We start from the raw sequence: 17,694 nt of genomic DNA on the forward strand, positions 1-17,694 counted from the left end.
AAAATTGACATTTTGGGCATAATTGTGTGTTATTAGTTTCGAGTGTGAAAGAGAACTCGATTTTGGCTCGATGTCTGTGCACACGATGCTGGCGCACGCGTCTTTCTGTGTGGTGTGTGTGTGTGTCACATAGACAAGAGTCAAGACATTCACAGAAAGCATTATCTTTTGTCTTGTCGCGCTTGAATGTTTTAAAAGCATTTTCATGAGTAAGAGCATGATCATATAATGTAACGCTAGCCAAAGGGGGCTGAAAATGTGACCCATACATGTTTTCGTGAGATTCAACACTTAGTTACACAAAATCAATTATTTGCATTTTGATGCTATGCCAGGTTGCGCCTCCCACATGTGCGTGCTCTCTCACCTCCATCTGTTGTCTGCATTCAGGAAGGTGCGAATCAATTGCTCGAGTGGAGGAAAGCAGACACAGTGTTCTGTGCTGTTCTCGTCTAAATCTCTCCAGACCTCCTGCTGTGGTGAGACCTCAGTAGCAGCTTCAATGTGCAATGCAGAATAGCACATTAGTTCAATTGTGATGCAATACGTTTATTATAATGAAAGAATGTGGCTTTCTTAACTTAAGTGCATCTTGTAGAAATGTTCTGGCCCATATATGCACAAAACAGCACAAAAAAATAAGTTCTGATACTATATATCATCCCATTTTTATCTTCCTTGAAAGGCACGGCGGCGTCAGGTGTGATAGTCATTTAAACCATTCAGGCTGCAGATCAGGTACTCAAAGCTGCAATTCATTGCTTCGCTCGCAATCCAAAATCACTCCGTTCAGTTGGTCCGAGGCATTTTACAGTAGAGCATAAGGCCACTCTAGCTCACAGACTTACAGAAGACTGCAGTCACATGAGAGCTACTCATCTAAAGAGGCAATCATGCTAGCAGAAGGTGGGGGAACAAAACTGCACAAAGTGTATTGTGGGCGATACTGGTTAGAGATGCAACGCAAACTCTCCTCCTCATCAGCGCTCAAGAACACTGGGTCTCTTGCTCTTCAGAAAGCATTGTGATTAAGCTGTCAGTAGATAATCCCCACCCCTTGAATGAAACGCGAATTGTTTTACCTTTATTTAAAGAGCTGTAACGAAAACATCACTTCCTTAAATGTGTCATGAGAGTCAGAATCAAAGCAATTCTTTTATTGTAAAATGTACTGTTATTCTTTGTGTTAATGGTAAGTTAAAGGAGTGAAAATGTGGCTTTGTTGAGCATAGTATACAAAAGAAGAGAGTAGCAACATGCTGTGCATCGAAATTGCTTACATTGCAACAGGTTGTTTTTTATCTTTCAGATTAAATATTTAACGGCTAAATCTTATTTAAGGGATAGTTCACCCAAAAATGAAAATCAGCCCATGATTTACTCACCCTGGTGTATATGACATTCTTCTTTCAGACGAATACAACCGGAGTTATATTAAAAAATGTCCTGGCTCTTCCATGCTTAATAATGGGAGTGAATGACTGTATGTCTTTGGGAGTTCATCAAAGCGCATCTATTCATGATTAAAGTGTTCCACGCGTCTCCGGGGGTTGATAAGGGCCTTTTGAAGTGAAGCAATGCGTTCGTGTAAGATAAATATTCATATTTAAAACTTAATCGACTAAAATATCTAGCTTCTGGCAGACTGCCGTACGCATCAATTTACACCGAAAGAGTAACACTTGAACTTGACGCACAACGTAATGACGAACGCGGTTGCCCAGCCCTGTTTCTTCGAACCGTGAGAGGTGTCAATTGCCGTCATTGCGTTGTGTGTAATAACCCCCGGAGATGTGTGGAACACTTTAATCATGAATAGATGCGCTTTGATGGACTTCCAAAAACATACAGCCATTCACTCCCATTATCAAGCTTGGAAGAGCCAGGACATTTTTTAATATAACTCTGATTGTATTCGTCTGAAAGAAGAATGTCATATACACCTAGGATGGCTTCAGGGTGAGTAAATCATGGGCTTATTTTCAATTTTGGGTGAACTATCCCTTTAACGGTAAGTTACAGGGAGTCGTCTGTGAATTAAACAGGACAAACAAGTGTTGCTTTATCCCACAACAACAACACTTGGGCTGAATATGGCTCTCAAACAGAAAGTTCAAGTGATTCAAGGGTCCTTAAAAGACAGAAATCCAGGTCCTGTTTCACTGCAAATCCATAATTTGTAAACATATACCCCATCTAAGATATAACAGTGAAGTAATTATTCCTATCTTTTTGGACACTAATAGGCAAAACTGAGTCTGAATTTAAAAAAGAAAAGAAAATGCAGACAGCAGTGTTGTAGTCAAGACTAGTTCATTTGAGTCTAAGTCAGGACTGAAACCAGAAGAGACTTGAGTCCAAGTCAAGACAGAGTCCACATGATCCCAAGTCCATGACAAGACCAAGACCATGAAAATTTAGTTTTGGGCTGAATCCAAACCATAGTGGACGTAATCCACTCATTCAGTGGGATAGCACTCATTCTATCCCACATTGCACCGCAATAGTGTACAGCCGATGTTTGGGCTGGGTATTGAGTTCGATACTTTTTTCAAGTAGGCTACCGACCGAATTGCCACGATATCGAGTATCGAAACATGTCTTATTTTTCGGGTCCCTGGTCTCTGTCTTGACTGACACAATTGAGCTGGTCTCGACTACAACACTTGTAGTCCCCTAAACCCTCAATCAGCCAGCAGCCATATCACCTTGTAGCCCAAGACTGGTTGCCACTGAAGCTAAGCAGGGTTGAGCCTGGTTAGTACCTGGTTGGGAGACCTCCTGGGAAAACCAGGTTGCTGCTGGAAGAGGTGTTAGTGAGGCCAGCAGGAGGAGCTCACCCTGTGGTCTGTGTGGGTCCTAACGCCCCAGTATAGTGACGGGACACTATACTGTCAAAAAGCACCGTCCTTCGGATGAGGCGTTAAACCGAGGTCCTGGCTCTCTGTGGTCACAAAAAATCCAAAATTTGCCCAGTGGCCTCTGTCCATCATGACCTCCTAATCATACCTATATACTCATTGGCTTCATAACTCTGTCTCCTCTCCACCCATAATCTGGTGTGTGTTGTGCGTTCTGGTGCAATATGGCTGCCATCGCATCATCCAAGTGGATACTGCACATTGGTGGGGGTTGAGGAGATTCCCCCACCATTCTATGTAAAGTGCATTGAGTGCGCTTTTATGCCCTCCGTGTGATGTTTTATTATTTATTAATATTATTATTATTATAACACTTGCATAGAGTGGCTAATTCACTAAACAATCCCTTTTGCACACAGTATTTTAGCACAAAAACAGCATTATCACCACAATCCAGTTTAAACAGGTGCTAAATGCACTAAAATGCTGCAACATCAGTATTGTCAGTACATGTCATTGAGTTCTATGTAAACTAGGCTTATTATAGATGAGCTTTACTCACAAAACTTGGTGCTTTTTTACCTAAAACCACCTGCAGAATGCAAGCGTTACAGTCATGTTAGCAGTTATTCATCGAAAGATAAAGAAAAGCATTATAATCCAGATGAGCAGTGTAGTCGAGCAGCTTTCAGCATGTTAAAAAGTCAATTCAGGTGTCTGGATCGCAGTGGTGGAGTTCCAGAAAAGTACGCCTGATCATGTTTGTCGTCCCTCCACAAACTTAACAATCAGAACACATCCGCAAGATTGTGCCTGTATTGGCAGCACAAGCGGTTTGGGCGATTTTGTGCTGGTAACTGATTTGCACAATTCCTGCATGGGTGCAAAAACAGTGTGCACAAATATACAGTGCTGTAAGGGGCAAATCTACTGAGATTGGTTTTAACACAAGTTGTTTACTCTTGTCCTACTCTTGGAATCAACAAGAGTGCATCTTGTTACTTGTCTCTGCTTGGTTTTCGAACAGAACAACCTCATGTCCTCCCTCACTCCGTTACTTGCTAAAACATAGAGCACTGGGTCCACCACGCTGTTCAGGCTGGATAGTGCAAGGGAGCAAGTGAAGGGTAAATACATCGCTTGCTCAAAGATGCAGCTTTGTTTTTCTTCCACAGAAAAGAAAGCGATGGACCGTATCATCAGGAGGATGTGGTACGGTGCAAAACAGAAGGAGAAAATGCCAATGACTCCCATTGACAAAAGCCTGACTTTGCGCTTGCCTTTCTCATCCACCCCTCGACTTTGCTGCACCTTGGATGCGATCAACCAGTAGCAGACCGTGATGACCACCAGCGGCAAGAGGAAACCAATTCCGACCCGTATCAGGTTGAACATCGCGATGCGTTCTGTCATGGGGAAGGTCTCGTAGCACCTCTGGTCGGCATCGTCCAGCATATCTGGCAGCTTGTCCAGGTACAGCACCAAACAGTGCAAGGCCATGACAAAAATGTAGACCAGCCCAGAGATGATCCAGGCGTAGCGCTGGCGGCGGAAGGCTTGGACTCGCAGAGGGAAGGTGATGGCCAGGCAGCGATCAATGGAGATCCAGCAGAGGATATAGATGCTGATGTACAGGTTGGAGTAGTAAAAGAAGCCAGCCAGACTACAGAGTCCCTGGCCAAGGGTCCATTTGTGGTTGTTGCTTAAATAATAGATCCACATAGGCATGGTAAGGATGTACAGGAGATCCGAGACAGACAGGCTGAGAAGGTAGATCCCTAGAACGTTCTTTCTGCAGATCTGCTGAATTATGGGACCAATGGTGACCAGGATGAACAGCAGTCCCAGGATGAAGGCGATGATGTAGATGGACATCAGCAGGGGACCTGCCGACGGGTTCATGATCACACATGATGAGTTGCTTGCGTTGGATGTTGCGTTCATCATAATCTGTGTGCACAAAGAAAGCTTAAACTTAATCAATTGGATAGTGAATTCTACATGCAATTAGTGATGGCAATTTCAAAACACTGCTTCATGAAGCTTCGAAACCTTTACGAATCTTTTGTTCCGAATCAATGGTTCGGAGCGTCTATCAAACTGCCAGAGTCACGTGATTTCAGTAAACAAGGCTTCATTACATCATAACTGTTTCGAAACACTTCGAAACAAAATTTCAATGGTTCATCGCTGGGGGCGATGATCTCTGTCAACCCATGAATCATGAGGAGTCACTGAGAACTAATGAACAAGTGCCTGTGGGTTTTTTAAGTGAACAAACAAAACAAACCCTGACAATTGATAAAAGAATATATAGACACTTGATAATCTTATTAGATGATTAGATAATTGCATTTGAAAGATTTTACTTTAAAAAATAAATAGCAAAAGGTGTTTTTATGCATGTTTGGCCTGGGTTTTTGTTGCATTTACACCGTTCTGACCACTAGGGGTCATCGTGGAGACGGGTGTCGGATTGTTTCGATCTGCCTACCACTACATGCAATGTTTCAAATTTTTGTATTACCCATTACAGCAAATTATACACATACATTTATATTATTTCTCTGAAAAATAAATTCAGACATATTTCTCTGAAGTTCAATCATGTCAAAAAATATTACTCAAACATCTGATAATCACAAATTGCTTTCAGAAATTAATTTGAATCTGTTGATTATAGAATACATCTAGCTATAAATTACAGGAACATCTGTCTGTCTGTGTGCCTGTCTGTCTGTCCGTCTGTCTGTTAATCGAATATCTCTCGAACTGTTAGACCGATGGATTTCAAACTTGACAGGTGTCTTGCTACACTTGCTATACTTGGCACGAGTAAGTGCAGTGCCGAGTTTGACGTTGTTTGGATTAGAAATGCAAAAGATATCATTAAATGTATCTGTAAAAGAAGCACACATTGAAGTTGTGGTTTAAAAATAAACATTCTGACATTAGAGAGTGTTGTGGTTTAAAAATTGTTGTTTAAAAGTAAACATTCTGTCAGCTTAACATTAAGTCAGCTACACTGTTTACTTCTGAAGTAAAAAAGTACCGATTCTTTTCGAGAAATGTAGCGATTCTTTTCAAGGTTATTATACATTTATTACAATGAAATTATAAGTTTATTACAATGTAATTATACATTTATTAGTGTTATACATTTATTAGTGTTATTATACATTTATTAGAATGTAATTATATGTTTATTACAATGTAATTATACATTGCAGTGTTATTATATGTTTATTACAATGTAATTATACATTTGTTACATTATTATTATACATTTGTTACATTATTATTTTGTTACATTATCCTTTTGGAAAAAAGTAGCGGTTCTTTGAAAAAGTAGCGATTCTTTTTTTTTTTTTTTTAAGTAGCGATTCATTTTGAAAAAATAGCGATTCTTTCTGAAAAAAATAGTGATTCTTTTTGAAAAAAGTAGCGATTCTTTTTGGAAAAAGTAGCGTTTTTTTAAGTAGCATTCTTTTTGAAAAAAGTTGTGTAAAAATGTAATTATACATTTGTTACAGTCTTTTATACATTTATTACAATGTAATTAATTATACATTTATTAGTGTTATTATACATTTGTTACATTATTATTATTATACATTTGTTACATTATTATTTTGTTACATTATTCTTTTTGAAAAAAGTAGCGATTCTTTTCTGAAAAAGTAGCGATTCTTTTTGAAAAAGTTCTTTTTGAAAAAAGTAGCGATTCACTTTTGAAAAAGTATCGATTCACTTTTGAAAACGTAGCGATTCTTTTTTTTAACCCGTTTAATCCCAAATTTTTTCTTGCAACTTGAGTACATGCATTTTACTCCTTAGACCTCCCTAACACTCAAACATTATGCCTTTTTTGATTTTATGTTGGTTAAGTTAGTAAAATATTAGGTTTTATACTCGGTCACAATAGTGACCGGTGGGAAACAACATAGTCAGAATTCATTCAAATTCTTCAATTAGACCTATTGAAACAATTCATTCCAAGACATCCAATATCTCGTTTTGTCATTTCGTGAAGAAGGCTTAGTGAGGTGAAAAGGTTGTCATGTACAAAGTTACACCCTGGAGGAACTTCTGCTTGTTCGGCTAGACCCGTATGGGCTAGACCATGACTACACTTGGGCCCTGTCCTAGGCCAGTTTCAGGGAGATGTGTGTTCACTCATTCAGTGCACTGAAGATGGGCTGTACGTTGTAGAAAGGGTTGTTTGTGGTCATGTGTGGGGCACACCAATTGGTTCTCATGAACATCTGCCCAATCCTCCAGATAGTTCACCTCTGCATCGCCATTCAATAGTCTACTTGGCAAATGGGCTGTTTCACCCATGGTACTCCCTATCTGAGCCATCACTATCACAGTCACTTTCAATTTGGGGTGGGGGTGGGGGTGAGGGGGTCACGTACGTCAAGAAGGTCCAACACGTTGACCGTTTCTGGGACACTCACACTGAACAAAATTATAAACGCAATACTTTTGTTTTTCCCCCCATTTTTCATGAGCTGAACTAAAAGATCTAAGACCTTTTCTATGTACACAAAAGGGTATTTCTCTCAAATATTCTTCACAAATCTGTCTAAATCTGTGTTAGTGAGCACTTCTCTTTTGCCAAGATAATCCATCCCCCTCACAGGTGTGGCATGTTCAGTGTAGGATTGCCAAAACCTGCCAATACCAGCCAATACCTCTGTTTTCAATTGAAGCACTGTGTTATACTACCGGTCACAATTGTGACCGTAAACAAATTTACAAGTCTTACGAGCAAAATATATATGCAGGAGTATAATTCTCAAAATATATCAGTAGTAGACCCTTTAAAGAATATATGTACAAAATATGATAGTTCTATATGTAAATTAAGATTTTTAAAATACTACTTTTTGTAGTAGTCTGAGGAAGACATCTTCTTCTAGATGTGCAAGCAGGAAGTGAACTGATCTGGTCATGTGACCTTTCACACTAGTCACATGATATTAATTGATTTTAATCAAGACAATCTATTTTGTCATTTAAAAGTTGAATTTCTTGCCCAAAGTCAATGAAAACATTTTTAGAGCTTCCAGAAATAAGAAAAAAGCTGCGGTCACAATTGTGACCGGTGGGATTAAACGGGTTAAGTATCGATTCTTTTAGAAAAAGTAGCGATTCATTTTTGAAAAAGTAGCGATTCACTTTTGAAAAAGTAGCGATTCTCTTTTGAAAAAGTAGCGATTCACCACTTTCGAAAAAGTAGCGATTCATTTTTGAAAAAGTAGCAATTCACTACTTTCGAAAAAGTAGCGATTCACTTTTGAAAAAGTAGCGATTTAACTGAATCTGTAAGTCAGGTACACGGTTTAATTCTGAATATTATATTTTATTCTGGTGCGCTTAACGTTATAGTTTTCTCAGAGTTTAGGCTCCTGTGTAATAGTAGCCTAGGCTATTCAGCAACTCAAACATACCAAACACACAAAAACTGATTTTGCACGGGCATTGCATTAGTTGAGCTAAAACCACTGAAATGCACACACTAAAAACACATTTCTGCATCAGAAAATTCATTCTTTTTAAATTCTAATTAATGTCCTTGAACCCTGTTTTTAGTTCAAATTCATAAATTGAATCTGAATTCATTTTAATCTCAATTCAATGGAAAATTGTGTTTAATACTGGTATAAATAGCCAAATTGACCGCAGACCTTGCATAATTTACTGTTGCATAGTTTAACTGTATTATTTGTAGACAGACCTTTGTAACGACCACAAATACATCTATGGAATAGACTGTACCTGAATTTACAAAATAGCCTAGTGGCTGCATTTAGTGTTGCTAGTTTAATAAGCATCATTAAAGCGCACTGTACAGCTACTTTTCAGTTTGCGTGACAGATACTGATCAGTATACTTTATACTTTTTTGACATAGTGGTAAACCACTGACCTTTAAGGTTTTTTTTTTTTTAAATTTGAGCTCTCATTTAGCTATGATGCGGTTAACCTCGGCTAGACGTTGTTGCTGTTGATTATTGATGCAGATGTTGTCATGGTGCACAATATGATGTTTAAAAAGGTCCTTTCTGTAAGTAATCACTTTCAGGTGGTCATTTTAATTGCAATGACGGGTGAAAAAATAATCTATTGAAAGGGTGACAGACTACATGTGCTCATTAACTACTCATTCATAACTGAGATCATTTATATTGGTCATCAGGCACGTAACGAGAAATATTCTTAAAAATCCAAACTCCAAATGATAACAACAAAATTGCAGTTGCTGCAAGTTGCAGAATGTCTGTGGTTTCAGTGAGAACGGAACAACATGTGAACCTGTTACTTCTTGCTAAGTCAAGGTGCAATGTTTAACCAACCAAAACAAACAGCAATGATTTATTGAAAGTACCTCAGGATAACACTTGCACGTCAAGTAAAATCCACTGCAGTATGAATGTAAATGAAATTATTTGAAAGGCAAATTTCATCTATTTACACACTACACTTCCCTAAAAATCAAGCTTCACAAAGGGTTTCAAAGTCATTCTTATCAGAAATGACAACTTGCGGGAAGCCTGGTAATTAATTAAAAACACAATGGGTAACAAAATGTCACCCCCAGTACTACTAGCTGCATGTGGCATAATTATGATGGAGAATTAAACAAAAAAAAATATTACTCTGAAAATTATTGTAGGTTATAGGTTTCATATATGCTTGGATATAAACACTAAAATATTGTACAAATATTACCCCGACAGGATGAAAGTAATCTGTTAACTCTGGGACCAGCATTCTTTCCTTGTCTGTTTGCTATATATTTTATGATATGTTGTTGATTTTAAAGGCAAAATGTCACGCTTGGTGTTAAACTTAATTTCACGGTCGAGCAAACGTGTTCTTTTGTACCGGCAGGGAAAGAAAAGTTTTGTAAAATGTGCCTGGACTGAGTGGGTTTATAATAGATTTAAGCCTCAACTCTTCTCAAGATCTTTGACATCATCAATATTTGTCAGCAGAGCCTTTACATCTGTTCAATTGCTGCACACATGCCATGTACTTTCTCCATTAACACGAGTGATCTCGTGAAGATCTCTTAATTCATAGATGCCATTCATATAGCATTTTAAAATGTCCATAAGGTTCATGTCTGTGCTGCTTAAATAATTTCACAGCTAGACATTCATCACTACCCTTCAGCATGTCCCCTATATTCCCTTGAGTTCATCTTAAATGCTATTGCTCAGCTTGTTTTTAACATTTGGACATTGGTCTTTTCACTTCCTGCCAGTCTCTGCTCGAATTCTATTCAAGATACTGTTGCCGACTTACACAGCTGCCGGTCTCCACATGAAGGGTTTGCAGCTCTTCAATTCATGCTCTTCAGTGCAAAACCAGTGAGAAAAGCACACAGCTCAAACACAGTCAAAAAAAAAAAAAAAAAAACGTTTCACCTCTTCAGGACCTTTATTTATACACCAGGAAAAATCCTTATAGCTACACTTGCACTACTAACATCCTGTTCTAGATATCCTGATAGACAAGCCGCACTACTAGTACTCATCTCGTTTCATTTCAGCTTCAGACATAAAACATCAAATCAAGCGAACTGTTTGAAACACCAGATTCACTGTTCGCTACTGCCCGATTTCACAGACAAGGCTTAAGCCTATAGTCCCAGACTAAAATGCATATTTGAGCTGTCTTATATTTAAGGAAACTCCTTTGTTGGGGAGAGGTCATGCTAATCTAAATGTCAAACCAAAACAAGACAGTGGGGGGAAAATGAGGTGGGCTCATTTGACATGGCCCACAGAGCAAACAACCACTCATCATGGGGGCAGTTTCTGCACAGGAAAGCAACTATACTTTCAATGGCCTGTGCTAGTAATTGTAATGTGTGTAATGTGAGTAGGCATGTGCTAAGAACATAAATGTGATGTCTAAAATCAAGAATCATATACAGGTATCCAAATAATTTAAGGTAATAGGGAGTTTTATTTGTTCCCCAAATGTCTTCTGCAATTTATCACAAAAAAAGCCCATGTCTGAAACCGTCAGTGATTTCACCTAAAGCAACAGCATATGCCTGTCTGTGTGTTTAGTGAAATCCCCTTCCTTGTGTGGCATCAATGTTATTTCCAAGAAAAAGGGGGGACAACGGTTCAAATTCCAACCTATACCTGAGACAGTAGTCAACATTTGAAGTGGATCAAAAAAGTTCGTCAAAGTTGTCCTGAGAAAAGCACGGGTATTGTTCAAAATTCATGTGTAAGTTTAATGAAAGGTTTTGATCCACTTCAAATGTTGACTACTGTATAAATATTGTTAATACACATCCTGGGTTCTGAACCCATATCCACTTGTAGGCCTACTGTCATTTAAAATGTATTCTTTATATGTCAGGTGTGGGGGTGGTGAAAGGAGCGAGGACTCATGTGCAGAGTTGATGGGTTTTTAATAATAATAAAATAAAACAAAACAGACAACAAAAACTACCCCGAGGGGGGAAACAGGACTGACTTAAACGACTTGACTTGACTGAAGCACACGCACAGTGTACATACGAAGTACATTTAGCTATTCAGTACATTTGAAATATATTAACTTAAATAGAAATATGAAATAACACATACTAATGTGCTTTAGTGTGCTAGTCAACACAACAAAATATGTTTTAAAGCACTACAAAATATGAATAAAACATAATGATTTAAAATGCACTTTAAAACAAAACATAACAAAACTGCATACTGACAGTCATAAAAGGGTCATAAGTGTCTTTAAGTACACTTAAGTGGCATTCATTTAATTTAGCCTATATTATATTATCTGCAAGTAAAGCTTTTTTTTGTTTTTTAAAGATAAGAAAGAGTAGCTTGATATTTGGCTGCAAACAAAGACGTTGAAAACATTTAAGTTCCAAAGAGTGCATTCAGAGACCTCGATCTGCTTCGGGTAAGAGACCTTGAGATCTTAATGGCCTCCTAAATCTGTTGCCAATATCAAACACAGGCGTACTAACAGCATTAGCTGCTATAGAGATTGTCCTACCAGCAGTGCGTCACACTTAAATTCAATTCAGGTCTAACTGACCGACGGGTTTTAAGCAACGTGTGCACTTAACCCTACCCGAGCAAAACAGAGGAAAAATCAATAGCTGGTAACCTGAGCACACACTCTCAAAGCTTCAAAGAAGACTTTTAGAGGTAGAATTCGATTGAACCAGCAAATACACAACAGTCCCCCATATACAATACATTAAAAATTGAAAGCTGCATCAGACACAGCCTCAGCTCTGCTGCGAGTGACGATACTGAGTAGCTAGTCCTGAAGGTTGTGAGCGATGAACAAGATGTGCTGCGATTCATTTGCTGTGAAGTGCAAATTATATTGTCATTTCACAATATGTTGGGGCTGTTTTGCTGAAAATATGACAAGGTTTTTTTTCTTACTTTTTTCTGTCTGATTTACATCACCGACAAAGTGGGCAATGTGGTGTTGTTCCCTTTAGAGATTACACGAGGTTGTGGTTGAAGTTAAGATCACGCGTCGCCGAACAGAAACTGCTCATTAGACTGGATATTATTTAATGCTACTGTTGTTGAAATGTAGAATTAGCTTTAAAACTTAAGAAATATTAAAGGACAACAACCACCGAACCCCACCCCAACATATGTTCTGGATCACTGACGTCAAACATTTTACAAAAACGTCAAACATGACGATGTTTTCGGTTTTCCCTCATGAAAGTTTCACACCAGAGATTACAAATATGGACACAGGCCAATAAATGAACTTTACCAAAATCATATGATTCAAACCACAAAAGGGACTGTACCATAAAGTTCAGCGAGGAAAATCACAGCTTTACTGTAGCTACAATCTTCCAAGCTCAGAATGTTTGACATGAAAATCCCATAACAGATAAAGTGAGTAATGAATCACATGGTTTGATTGTGTTCTTACTGACTCCAGTCCCTTGTGGAAAAGAATTACATTTAAGCATTTTTAAGAGTATTTATTACAGAAATAATATACTTTAAAAGAATATACTTAGTGCAAATCGAATCATTTTTGGCACACTTAATTTCATGTTATTTAACTTTATTCAATCATAATCATATAACTTTATTTAATCAAATAACACACTACCGTCAAAACTATTTAGTGCTTTATATTTAGTCAATAAGAGCTACAAAAGTTAATTAAAACATTTTAAAATGTACTTTAAAGTAAAACTTTTCATTATATCAAAGTGCACTTACTGTAAGTGGACTTTTATTTCATCAATATTATCTGCAGTTTTTTTTAAATATACTTTTAATATTTGAAGTACACTACAAGTGCAGATTCAATACAATCAAGTGCACTTCACACAGCTGCTGAAAAATATTAAAAACAGTTCACATTTAGTGTTCCCTTAAAGGAACAGCTGTTTCAGGGCATGTTTTTACTATAAAATTGCGTGTTTAATAAAGCAAAAGTCCATGAGAGTAAAAGTAATGCTCCAACGTTGGTTTGTTTATTTATTTAATAAGGGACAATGCACATTAATGAACATAAGGACAATGTCCAAATGAGCCAGATTTAGCCGTACAGACTCATTTTCATCTGGAGTCCCTGGCAGGTTGTTATTATTAAATAACAACGTTAGCATTAGTGAATTTAAAAAAAAATATCTGTTAAGGATGTTCTAACAACTGTTTCGCTCTCAAAATGTTAGCTCAAAATCTTTTGTCCAGAAAGGAAGGAAGGGTCAACTCTGGATTCTTCAGTCAGCAGTTACTGTACAGTATTGATAAACACATAATCTACTTTAATGGAGAGTTCCTGTCCACTTCCTTTTCCCTTAGCTTACATAATGTGTTTACACGGCTTTATTCTTGTTTTGCTATGGTAATTACAGGTTTAATGAGCGCCCCTGAGAGCTGTTGAGATTCAGGCTGGAGGTCTGGAAAGAAGAGTGGTGGGCTGGAGCTCCTGTCATCTCCTCTGAATGGCATAATCGCTCCCTAAACAACTCCCATCCTGAGGCAAACACACACTGAATCTGCAGGAAAATGATGTAAGTGCAGGTAAAAAAACTAACTGTGCCTCCAGACAGTGTCTTCCCCTTACATCATGTCAATGTTTTTGTCATTTCAGTTATAACTTCTGTTAAAGGCACAGTATGTAAGTTTTGTCGCTATAGGTCGCTTATTCAACAATAACAAAGGCGTAGCTTGACGACGCCGTGAATAAGTGTGGAATCATGCGAGGTGTCGTCTTCACCTCACCGGCCAATGAAAAGCAATCTGACGGTACTCGGGCAGAAATGGTGTTCATGGATTGGATGAGCTAATTATTAAAGTTTTATTAGCGTTACTGTGGTATGAAGCAGGGCGGTGCCGAGAGACATTTTAGGTTGCTGTTTTTTACTATGCTTATATGCCGCAGACGGCCGCTGCTGCTCCTTTTATTTGGTTGTTTATGCGTATTTTACGATTAAAAGTTACGTTCAACGTTTCCTTCCCTCTTCCCTAAACTTGAATGTTGTTACAGTTACGTTTGATCACTTAAATTGACATTATTTCATTTAATTCTGATAAAACAGCCGCAAGTGCTGATTTACTACTCATACAGGTCACTATCTGAAGAATAAAAATTGTGGGGTAACGCAGCGAAGTTTTACTTGGTCAAAAAATCATTTGAGTGTGATGAAAGTTATGTTTTAGCGTTATGTTACTACGTTTGCTCGGTGGCGGTAGTACCGCATGATTTTGCAAGTGACAAATGAAAGCAGTTATTTATAGAAACATCAGCATTGAATTCAAAGACACACCTTGTAGTTTAGTGATATCATAAGATCAAAATAACTGTCAACAATATAACCTTTTTGAAGGTATAATTATCTCCCCAAATCTAGCAAGTTAGCTTGCTTTGCCACAATGCAATTTATTAAATTAAACACTGTTTTTTGTATGATAGAATGTACAAACATGTACTTTCAAATCTCTTTATCAAGTGGGACCCCAAGCAATTTTGCATTTAAAAGACGTCCAAACAGCCTTGACGTCTAGGCTAAAACAAGGCAAAATTTGGGCTATCAGTGAAAATGTAACCATAAATAACCATATCCCAAGAATAGACTAGTCATCAACATAGATTACAAGGTGTTTGGTTTTATTTCTTTGACATCTTCTCTGTTGGGTTTGCTTACTTACATGATGGAATATCATTCATCTCGCAGGTTATTTTGGCAAAAACGACGTTATCAAATTCAAGGTTATTTTGTCTAGAAGTGGGTTACTCATAGTCATAGCCGGACTATGTCGGGTCTATAGTTAACTGAGAAGGTAAAATGACGGCTATTGCTTGCTGGCATCCGAGTGTTGTGAACATTTTAAGTTACTAGGATCAAGTCTCTGACAACTGCATTGGTAGAGTTACTATCTATAGCAGAGGAAGGAACAAGCAAGCATGTCCACCCTCTGATTTGATCTCATTTATACACACACACGCTCATTATCTATTACAATTTCTTGTATTGAAACCAGCCCGGAAAAATGAGAGAATCTCACCTGCAAATCAACTCAACGAATGATAAATTGTTCTCCACCAGTTCCACCAAATCTCAGCAGTGTAACTTTACAACCTCCTTAAGTCCAGCTGCAGTCCCGCGTGACCTCGGAGAAAAGACTTTCTCAGACAGGAAGAGGGTATCATGCACTTCAAAAACGCTTGCTGCCCGGAGATGATCAAAAGTGACCCTGTGAGAGCAGGTTCGGCCGCTGCACTTCGCGCTGAGTGGATGGAAAAGAGATGAATTGAGAGGGAGAAAGGGGAGGAGAGAGAAAACCTCTCTCACACATGTATGTCTACAGGAAGATGTTAGGCTAGGGCTTGTGGTTTTTTTTTTTAGAAGGAACCACAATGAGTAAAAGCTTTTTCCAGACACGGCAGTGAACAGCAGAATATGACAAACTTCCATTGTAGGTATACAGTCTGCTTCAGACGTCTCCCGCAACTTCCTGTTTTACAAAAACAGAAACTACAGACTCTTTTTTTTTTTTTACGTGCTCTCTGCGCTTGCCGTAACGTCTGTAATGGAATAAAACCATCATTTTCATTATGAGCGATTAGGCTTTTTTTTTCTGATTTCAGACGCCTCCGCATGTGTAACCTTACCAGAATCAAAGCTACCTACTGTTTCTCGGTCTGAGGCATTCTGGGAAATCGGAGACTTCTTGGAAGTTAAATTAAGTTAAACATATATAAACCTAGTATTCTCTTAACTAATTATTTAAAGGTTTTGTTGCGCTAGTAAATGTGAAGCAGTTCACCTATATTTGATAAAAAAGGTGTTTTGATTGAATCCATTATTGACTACAACTGAGCCTGTAATGGGAAGGATTGAGACTCGTATATAAGATTCCTGTAAATCATGTTTAAGGGAGTTTCACACAGTTTTTACTTATTACAGTATTACTTTGGTTCATGTGCTTCTTGTTTCTCCTGGTTTGCGTTTTCATTCATTTCACAAACTGACTGATTTCTACAGAGCGGTTTCTGAATTACTTCATACATTTGGTGTTCCTCTAAAACCGTCTTGGCAAATATGAAACTTTCCATTTAATGTTTTTAACTTTGAGGAAGCAATAACTTTTGTAGATCTGAAACAATATAATGTTCTGTTTCAAGGTTTAATTCAGGTATTAGTTTGAGCTTTCACTTATGGGTTCAAAAGAGAGGAAAAGTGACTGTCTGCTTAGACCCTGACGTGGCGCTAAGCACTGTTCCACGTCAAAGACCGTTTTTATACATATGAACGTTGTCGTGGATTTTAGCTTGCACTAAAATCAAATATGTGCGCACACGCGTTTTATAAATAAGAATGCAAATCTTTGAACGAACCTTTTTCAGACTGAGGTGAGGTGATGCTGCAATGGACAGGAGAAAATTTGTGTTTTTTGACTACATTGGATGCATAAACCTAATGTTGGAGACCTCCAATTCAAAATTAGGAACCTTTAATTAAACCGCATTATTGGGGGCACTTTAAACAGACGATTCAGACAGCTTTACAGCACAAACACTTGCACTTTGGTGTAAAATAATTAATATACTGGTATAAGAATGAATATTTTAAACCCCCTGGAATGCCTTTTTCCATTGTAAGTGGAACTCCTTCTTATAAATTGAGGAACAATCTGAAATTATTTTCTGTGTCAACAGATGCTGTCAATATTGAACAAGTTCTCCATGTATTTTTATGTTTATCATTCTGCCATTGTTTTTGCTAGATTCTTCTGAGAATCAATCGAGAAAAGCGGATAAAAAAGAATTCCAACACGACTCAAACATCACGATTCAAGAAGATTCATTTAAACAGCTTTATGTATCACCATGTTTATTATATCTGCTGGAAATGCTCCGACATTCCCTTCCACAAACTACATAATTTCTAAGGTTACATGTGTACAAAACAGTCCTTCATAGCAAGAAGTTTCAAGCAAACCTAATTCTCAGTGACATGCAGCCTAATGCTCAGGTCTAGGGTCAGTTAGGAGTAATAATACACCCTCAGTAAAGCTCCACTAGTGAAGATCAGTTGAACTAGCCCGTTGCTGATCTGAGAACAGTCTAGGTAGTCTTAGTGCACTCATTGTCTTTGTGATAAGGCTGGATGGCAGCCCTTATCAGTCCTCATAAGATAACGTCCATTCTCAAAGGGGACGTCACCCGCACCTGCAGGCCAAACCGACGACAAGATAGCTACTGGAAAACACCAGTAATATGTTTATTCTCAGTAATATGTAAAAAAAAAAAAAAGTGGATCTGAAACTAAAAGTCACAGGATGCAAAAC

At 38.0% G+C, this 17,694-nt stretch overlaps 1 protein-coding gene and 1 pseudogene across 1 annotated transcript; one reads left to right on the forward strand and one right to left on the reverse strand.

Annotated features, from left to right (window-relative positions):
* The first annotated feature begins 2,691 nt into the window (after positions 1–2,691).
* Positions 2,692–2,807, forward strand: LOC130095769 (5S ribosomal RNA; annotated as a pseudogene).
* Positions 2,808–3,194: 387 nt separating this feature from the next.
* On the reverse strand, positions 3,195–15,485 carry gpr184 (G protein-coupled receptor 184). The gene is made up of 2 exons (XM_056262479.1): positions 15,409–15,485; positions 3,195–4,811 (listed from the first exon to the last, which is right to left on the reverse strand). Exon 2 carries the CDS (start codon positions 4,806–4,808, stop codon positions 3,804–3,806), a length of 1,005 nt encoding a protein of 334 aa, XP_056118454.1. The 5' UTR covers positions 4,809–4,811; positions 15,409–15,485; the 3' UTR covers positions 3,195–3,803.
* Between the last annotated feature and the right edge of the window lie 2,209 nt (positions 15,486–17,694).

This window comes from Rhinichthys klamathensis, unplaced genomic scaffold (genome assembly GCF_029890125.1).
Source record: "Rhinichthys klamathensis goyatoka isolate OS25496 unplaced genomic scaffold, OSU_Roscu_1.1 h1tg000192l_1, whole genome shotgun sequence".
NCBI classification, from domain to species: Eukaryota; Metazoa; Chordata; class Actinopteri; order Cypriniformes; family Leuciscidae; genus Rhinichthys; species Rhinichthys klamathensis.